The sequence below is a fragment of the Eleginops maclovinus genome, chromosome 4 (assembly GCF_036324505.1).
Source record: "Eleginops maclovinus isolate JMC-PN-2008 ecotype Puerto Natales chromosome 4, JC_Emac_rtc_rv5, whole genome shotgun sequence".
Taxonomy (NCBI): Eukaryota; Metazoa; Chordata; class Actinopteri; order Perciformes; family Eleginopidae; genus Eleginops; species Eleginops maclovinus.
This window is the reverse complement of record NC_086352.1, coordinates 1652372-1660399: the sequence shown is the minus strand read 5'-3', so window position 1 is coordinate 1660399 and position 8028 is coordinate 1652372. Positions and strand designations below refer to the sequence as shown.

The 8028-nt window shown below is 46.9% G+C and overlaps 1 protein-coding gene across 2 annotated transcripts; it reads left to right on the top strand.

The window, feature by feature from the left end:
• The first annotated feature begins 244 nt into the window (after positions 1 to 244).
• Positions 245 to 6839, top strand: LOC134862744 (dnaJ homolog subfamily A member 3, mitochondrial-like). 2 transcript variants are annotated; one of them, XM_063880814.1, is made up of 12 exons: positions 245 to 443; positions 1074 to 1195; positions 2003 to 2086; positions 2367 to 2579; positions 3508 to 3660; positions 3746 to 3893; positions 4893 to 4957; positions 5134 to 5262; positions 5482 to 5597; positions 5841 to 5935; positions 6099 to 6207; positions 6545 to 6839. In XM_063880814.1, exons 1-11 carry the CDS (start codon positions 260 to 262, stop codon positions 6194 to 6196), a joined length of 1407 nt encoding a protein of 468 aa, XP_063736884.1. In that variant the 5' UTR covers positions 245 to 259; the 3' UTR covers positions 6197 to 6207; positions 6545 to 6839. The 2 variants fall into 2 exon arrangements, with proteins under 2 accessions (XP_063736884.1, XP_063736885.1); XM_063880815.1 differs by lacking the exon at positions 6099 to 6207.
• The last annotated feature ends 1189 nt before the right edge of the window (positions 6840 to 8028 follow it).

Here is an 8028-nt window from a genome sequence, read left to right as displayed (position 1 = left end):
CATGTAGGCCTATGTACAGTAGCTGCATTCATTCTGCATTGATTTCTTGCAATAAACACACCATTCGTGCATCATGACTTTATTATCCTCCATATTCTCTTAATGAGTCAATGTTTGCTTTAGTGTTTTGTTTTTTTAATTGTATTTTCATTTACTTTTGAACTCTAATTTGTACTTTTCACAGTTCCATTGAAAACTACATTCACCAACATCCCGCACATGCGCAGACCGCCTCTGACTCACTGACAGTGACGCAAAGATGGCGTCCTCCGCTGCACGGCTGCTCTGCTCGGGACTGAGCGGTCGGTTCCTATCCGTCTCTGCCCGACATGCAGCAGTCTGCTCGGCCTCGGTGTGGCCGACCCCCCGGGGGGAGAGGGCCAACTACCGGAGCTGCTGTCAGGCTTCAGGGAGAAATGTGGTGACATTGAGAGGAGTGACAGGTGAGGAGCTAACTGTTAGCATCACACTGTTAGCATCACAGAGGTGTCATTCACGCGGGGGTCCCAACACTTCCTAAAAGGATAACTTGTTGTACATGTTCAGAGAAAACGCGTGCTCAAAGAACAGCAGTCATCAGGAACCCTGGTTTATAGTGCACAAGAGAACGTCTTGAGAACAATGGGGGTAATTCTGCAGACCCAAGGGGATCCTTAATCTCCTGACTCTAAAATTACACCCCCCCCCCCCCCCAAAAAAAAAAAAAAATGAAATATATAAATATATATATATATATATATTTATATATTTCTATGCTTGTGGTATTATACATGTTCTGTACTTGTATACCTCTTCATCAGGTCTTCCTCAAAGCTTCACATTGCTCTAGGGAAGCTAACACACACACACACACACACACACACACCGTTGGCCATCAGGAGCACCTCAGGGTTCAGTATCGTGCCCAAGGACACATCCACATGTTGACGGCAGGGCTGGGATCAAACCAGCAACCTCCTGGGTGAAGGACGACCACACTCCCTCACAGTCTACCATTATAGCGCTGTCCGTCTGAAGGGAAGGTTTATTTTGATTTCCTCTCAGTAGTCCTTCATTCCTCATTCTCTCTGCAGGCCCGACGTCCTGTCGCTGTTTTCACACCAGCAGCCGCTCGGGAAACAAGGAGGATTTGTACCAGGTGTTGGGCGTCCCCCGCACCGCCACACAGAAGGAAATCAAGAAGGCTTACTACCAGGTCAGACTTCTGTTCACAGTCCTCACACCGCTCAGCCACTGCGTCCCTGACATCAACCACAGAGTCTTTGAGCCGCGGTACATTCAATGATAAAACCCCACAGCACACCAACAACCGAAAAACGTACAAAATAACAGATTGTAGACGAACGCAGCGGCTAAAAGAACCAGGGAATCCTGTGATGAGATATACTTTATTCAGGGGGTTTTCTAGAAGAATATAGACTAAATTAAGCCCCGCCCACTTTCTGGTGAAAATCCTGCATTAAAATAATAGTGTCTTCACGTCTTAAAGCTGCTGAGTCATATATTGCAGCTCAAACCACAAATAAATCCAGAGCTCCGGTTCCTTTACTTCCTCTCCAGAAAAAAGGAGAGTAAAAGAAAGGATCAGAAATCTCAGTCTCAGTGTCAGCCTGCTGCCTGCCACTCGTCCCCCGCAGACCCACCGGACATCCATCCCCTCTTTATTCTCCGTAAGCTGTCTCTGCGTCTGACCAAACATCTGACCCCATCTCCATATCTCTGGACTCAGTAAACCCTTTCTGAGAGATTGTTCTCTGGCAGCACTTTAACATTTTACGGGGAAATCTTTATTTTGGTTTGAGGGCGCACGCCCCCAGAGAGAGGAGCAGAGACCCTGATACCGGTTTACACTAAAGCCTGTTTATTGACGACAGACTGGTAGAAGATCTCCAACATGTTGCTGTAAGATGAAGGGTCTCAGCTTCCTCAGAAATACAGTCGGCTCGTCCCCTTCGTGTGCAAAAACACTAAACCGACTTCCTCTTTTTGTGTTTCTCTGCAGTTGGCGAAGAAGTTCCACCCCGACACGAACCCAGACGACCCCGAGTCGAAAGAGAAGTTTGCCAAGCTGGCCGACGCCTACGAGGTTCAGTCATCAGATGTGTTTACACCTAATGTCGAGTGTCTCTGTCACTCCAGTCCTGCTTCTCTTATTCAAGTTTTAGTCGACTAAAAGTCTGGGCCTTCAAGTTCTGTGTAAAATATTTGAGTTTAGCTTTAGCCAATGAAAAACTGTGTGTGTGTGTGTGTGTGTGTGTGTGTGTGTGTGTGTGTGTGTGTGTGTGTGTGTGTGTGTGTGTGTGTGTGTGTGTGTGTGTGTGTGTGTGTGTGTGTGAGCGTGTGTGCGTGTGTGCGTGTGTGTGTAGGTGCTGAGTGACGAGCTGAAGAAGAAGCAGTATGACACGTATGGAGCGGCGGGCTTCGACCCGAGCCGAGGCGGGGGGTCCAGCCAGCAGCAGTACTACAGAGCGGGGGGGTCCAACATCAACCCCGAGGAGCTGTTCCGGAAGATCTTTGGAGAGTTCAGCTCAGGGAGGGGCTTCGGAGACCTCAACAGCATGTTCGAACAGAGACCAGAGGTACTCAGACCCTGCTTCAAAAACACATTCTGTCCCCTCCTATTGGCTACAGCACATTGTATGTGATAGGGGAAAGGGGCGGGACATCTCTAAGCGGTTGACCAATCACAGGAGAGGACTCTTTAAAGTAGAGACGCTACACACTGATATACACCTGAACATCAGCAGGAGAGGACTCTTTAAAGTAGAGACACTACATACTGATATACACCTGAACATCAGCAGGAGAGGACTCTTTAAAGTAGAGACGCTACACACTGATATACACCTGAACATCAGCAGGAGAGGACTCTTTAAAGTAGAGACACTACATACTGATATACACCTGAACATCAGCAGGAGAGGACTCTTTAAAGTAGAGACGCTACATACTGATATACACCTGAACATCAGCAGGAGAGGACTCTTTAAAGTAGAGACGCTACACACTGATATACACCTGAACATCAGCAGGAGAGGACTCTTTAAAGTAGAGACGCTACATACTGATATACACCTGAACATCAGCAGGAGAGGACTCTTTAAAGTAGAGACTCTACATACTGATATACACCTGAACATCAGCAGGAGAGGACTCTTTAAAGTAGAGACACTACATACTGAGACACACCTGAACATCAGCAGGAGAGGACTCTTTAAAGTAGAGACTCTACATACTGATATACACCTGAACATCAGCAGGAGAGGACTCTTTAAAGTAGAGACACTACATACTGATATACACCTGAACATCAGCAGGAGAGGACTCTTTAAAGTAGAGACACTACATACTGATATACACCTGAACATCAGCAGGAGAGGACTCTTTAAAGTAGAGACACTACATACTGATATACACCTGAACATCAGCAGGAGAGGACTCTTTAAAGTGTCCCTTAAATCTACCAGGTGTGCTTGTAGGTAAATGTCAGATGGTCTCCTCCCACAGTTTGTGATGGAGCTGACGTTCTCTGAGGCGGCAAAGGGTGCTAACAAGCCGCTGACGGTGAACCTGGACGACGCCTGTCCCCGCTGCGACGGGAAGGGGAGCGAGCCCGGCACCAGAGTGTCTCACTGCCACTACTGCAACGGCACCGGCATGGTGAGCGGGCTCTTCCTCAGAGAGGTTCTTTGGGCGGTAGCTACAGACGGATGATACATGGTCACATTCCTGGTTGTGTCTGCAGGAGTCGTTGAACACGGGGCCCTTCATGATGCGCAGCGCCTGCCGCCGCTGTGGGGGGCGGGGCTCCAACATCATCACGCCCTGCGTCCTGTGCCGGGGGTCCGGTCAGACCAAGAAGAGGCAGACCGTCACCGTGCCCGTCCCTGCAGGTGGGTTCCCCTCACAGTGGGGAGAAGTACTCAGGTCTGGTACTCAGTACAAGTAGAAGTACTCAGATTTTGAGTAAAGTAGAAGTACTCCAATCTGGTACTTGAGTAAAGTAGAAGTACTCAGATCTTGAGTAAAGTAGAAGTACTCAGATCTTGAGTAAAGTAGAAGTACTCCAATCTGGTACTTGAGTAAAGTAGAAGTACTCAGATCTTGAGTAAAGTAGAAGAACTCAGAGCTTGAGTAAAGTAGAAGTACTCAGATCTGGTACTTGAGTAAAGTAGAAGTACTCAGATCTTGAGTAAAGTAGAAGTACTCCGATCTGGTACTTGAGTAAAGTAAAAGTACTCAGATCTTGAGTAAAGTAGAAGTACTCAGATCTTGAGTAAAGTAGAAGTACTCAGGTCTTGAGTAAAGTAGAAGTACTCCAATCTGGTACTTGAGTAAAGTAGAAGTACTCAGATCTTGAGTAAAGTCGAAGTACTCAGATCTTGAGTCTTGAGTAAAGTAGAAGTACTCCGATCTGGTACTTGAGTAAAGTAGAAGTACTCAGATCTTGAGTAAAGTAGAAGTACTCAGGTCTTGAGTAAAGTAGAAGTACTCAGGTTTTGAGTAAAGTAGAAGTACTCAGATCTTGAGTAAAGTCGAAGTACTCAGATCTTGAGTAAAGTCGAATTACTCAGGTTTTGAGTAAAGTAGAAGTACTCAGGTCTTGAGTAAAGTAGAAGTACTCAGGTCTTTAGTAAAGTAGAAGTACTCAGATCTTGAGTAAAGTAGAAGTACTCAGGTCTTGAGTAAAGTAGAAGTACTCAGGTCTTGAGTAAAGTAGAAGTACTCAGGTCTTTAGTAAAGTAGAAGTACTCAGATCTTGAGTAAAGTAGAAGTACTCAGGTCTTGAGTAAAGTAGAAGTACTCAGGTCTGGGACCCTGTGTATCACTGGTAGATGGTCGGTGTATTCAGTGAGTTGAATGTTAAATCTGTGTGTTGCTTTCTCTCTCAGGAGTGGAGCACGGTCAGTCGGTGCGCATGTCAGTGGGCAGCAAAGAGATCCTCATCACGTTCAGGGTGAGTCCTGTCGGAGCTGAAGGGTTTGAACTACTTCATTTATCCCCAATGAGGACACGGGGTTGCGCAGCAGCAGCATGTTAAGCAACACGTGAAATATACCAAACTCAATAATCACAGATCCAAAGTCCGGAGGAGGAGGTTCTGATCAGGGAAATCTGGTTGTACCTGTGCAGGTGCAGAGGAGCCCGGTGTTCAGGCGCAACGGAGCCGACATCCACTCCGACGTGTTGATCTCCGTGGCTCAGGCCATCCTGGGGGGCACCGCCACGGGGCCCGGGCTCTACCAGACCATCAGCATCATCGTGAGACATTCAATATCACTTAACCTTTATTCAAACAGCATGGAGAGGCCACACGTGATCTCCAAGGGGCCACATGTGATTTCCAGGGGGCCACATGTGATCTCCGGGGGGGGGGGGCTCGTGATCTCCAGGGGGCCACATGTGATCTCCAGGGGGCCACATGTGATCTCCAGTGCATGTAAATGGTCTTCAGAGACTCAAATCCCTCTTCTGTGTCAGGTTCCTGCCAGTTGCCAGGCAGATCAGGTGATCCGGCTGCAGGGCAAAGGGATCCGCAGGATGAACAGCTACAGCTACGGAGATCACTACGTGCACATCAAGATCAGAGTGCCAAAGTCAGTGTAACCAGGGTGGGGAGGGGTCCTTTAAAAAGTGATCTGTACCTACTGTCATCATGTAAAGTAGAGTAATGGGATTACTTAGAGAAAGTAATTCTATGTTAGACAACAGGACCATGTGACCTTAGAAGGGAAGACACCGAGATCTGTAGGATCAGAAAGTGTCCTCTTATATTTTACAGAACACTACATCTCCCATGATGCACTCTGTCTGCATTAAAGTGTTTCCTGTCCCTGCAGGAAGTTGACGCGCAGGCAGCGCTCTCTGCTGCTCAGTTACGCTGAAGACGAGACCGACGTGCCGGGGACGGTGAACGGAGTTGAACCCTCTGCAGGTCAGACACACACACACACACACACACACACACACACACACACACACACACACACACACACACACACACACACACACACACACACACACACACACACACACACACACAATAGAAATACAAGCAGAATAGTATTCAAAGTGATGCAGGGTGCGTTTGTGTCCAGGAGGGGGCAGCAGCAGCTCTGAGGAGCTACGGCACACACAGCCTGAAGAAGAGGAGGGGGGGGGCTTCCTCTCCAAACTAAAGAAAATGTTTAGCTGACGCTGCTGCAGGTGGGAGCACACACACTCTACACACTGACACACATCCAGGGGCTCTGTGGGGGCACAGCAGCAGCAAAGCACATTTACAACCCCTGCAGCGACACTCTCACCCAGACGTCACAAATCCTTTCCCAATGTAGTCTACAACATCTGAGCTGGATGTTCCTTCCTCACCAGGCAGCAGTGTGTGCCGGTTCTTCTGCAGAACACTAACAGAACCTCAGCTTGTGACACTCTATGACCTTTCAGTGACCTGATACATAAACCTGTCAGAGCGGGTTTGGGATGAAGGACTTTTACACTCCTGTCTTTCTGTCTCCAGTTAAACCCTTTCTCCTCCCTCCAGGGGGAAACACAAGGTGATGAAGAATCCACGGAGCGTCCGGCCTCAGAGAGGAAGAGGAAGAGGTGTGGTCTCTTTCACACGGTGATGAGTCTGCCGTGTGGAGGCCAGGAGAAACCGGAGGGTGGTAGGGGCTCACTTTGAACCGCTGCTCATTGAGACTCGGAAGAAAGGAAGGACTCCCCTCTCCTCTGGACTCTAGTCAGGGAGCCCCCTGGGCCCTCGCCCCTGAATGCAACGCAAACTGTCCGTGTTGCATTCACAACCCAACCGGTAAATTAAAGCGCTGTGCTCTCCATCATCTGTCTCCTGGTGTTTCTTCCTCGGAGGACTGAAAGCTTGTTGCAAAGTGTCGATCTGAAGCTGCTTGAAACTGTGACTCGCAGCTGGGGAGGAGTGTATACCCCAGGGCTGCGGTCCAATTATTAAAAACCCTCTACCGTCTTTTCCAACCACTGTCCCTTAACCTCTGCGAGCGTCACGGGGTTAAGGAAAGGTGATAGGAGGATCCATCAGGACTCAGGAACACACACACACACACACACACACACACTTGTTTAAATGAAGGTCTTGTTTTGATTCCGGTACTTTTTGTGCCACTCTCCTCTGTCCTCTCCTCTTCAGGATTATTTGTGGGCATTTTCTGCTGCTAAAGAATAAACACACTTGCTCACTTTTCTCTGACTCCATCAATTCACTGGTTACTGTCTACATCTCCCCCTGCCACCTTCAGGGACCTGTCACTGAAATGATGACTTTCTCTTTTTCTCAAAATCAAACACTTTTGGAATTCGGCTGTTTTTAATAAAGAGACTGTTTTAAATCCTCTCATTTTCTGAACCCTTCTTTCTTCAGATTTCTGACTTTCCTTCAAATCCATTTTTCAGAGTTCAAACATTTTTCAGAATTCTGCTTATTTTCCAAAAATCCCGTCGATTTCCGAACCCTGACCTTTTGACTTTTTTGAAAATGGAAAATGTTTTGGGACATTTTTTCGATCTAAGGATCTTCATTTTTTTAAGGAATCTGACATCCAAACATTTTGACCATTTTCAGTCCTCTCTTTTTTCCGTTTCAACATCTTTACTGAAGTAAAAGCTTTCTTACTTTTCTAACGTTTTCTTTTGACACTTTTCAGACGACTTTATTCTCAAACTTTTTTCTGATTTTTTAAAATTCTGCTCTTCTTTCAAGTTTCAGAATGTCTCATTATAATAAGAAATGGCAGAAAGGGTTTATATGAATATATTTGTCTGATCTCAGTGATTTGGGGAAAGCGTCATTGTGTTTCTGGCCGTACAGTTCAGGAGTTACAGGACGGACACTCAAAGGGTCTCTTTATTAATACAACACCTTTCAACACAAGGCAGAGCACTTTACAGAACTAAAATCAGTAGAGCTCTAAGAGACAGTGCAGCAGAAACACATTATGAAACGGCTTTTAAAAGCAGTCATTAAAAAGCAAAGAGAATAAAGTAAATACAAAA

Bases quoted from the DNA above. Each gene is read 5' to 3' on its own strand.
- LOC134862744 (XM_063880814.1), top strand. From the start codon at position 260: ATGGCGTCCTCCGCTGCACGGCTGCTCTGCTCGGGACTGAGCGGTCGG. The intron at 3,894-4,892 runs GTGGGTTCCCCT...TTTCTCTCTCAG, and splicing joins CACCGTGCCCGTCCCTGCAG to GAGTGGAGCACGGTCAGTCG. The intron at 5,263-5,481 runs GTGAGACATTCA...CTTCTGTGTCAG, and splicing joins ACCAGACCATCAGCATCATC to GTTCCTGCCAGTTGCCAGGC.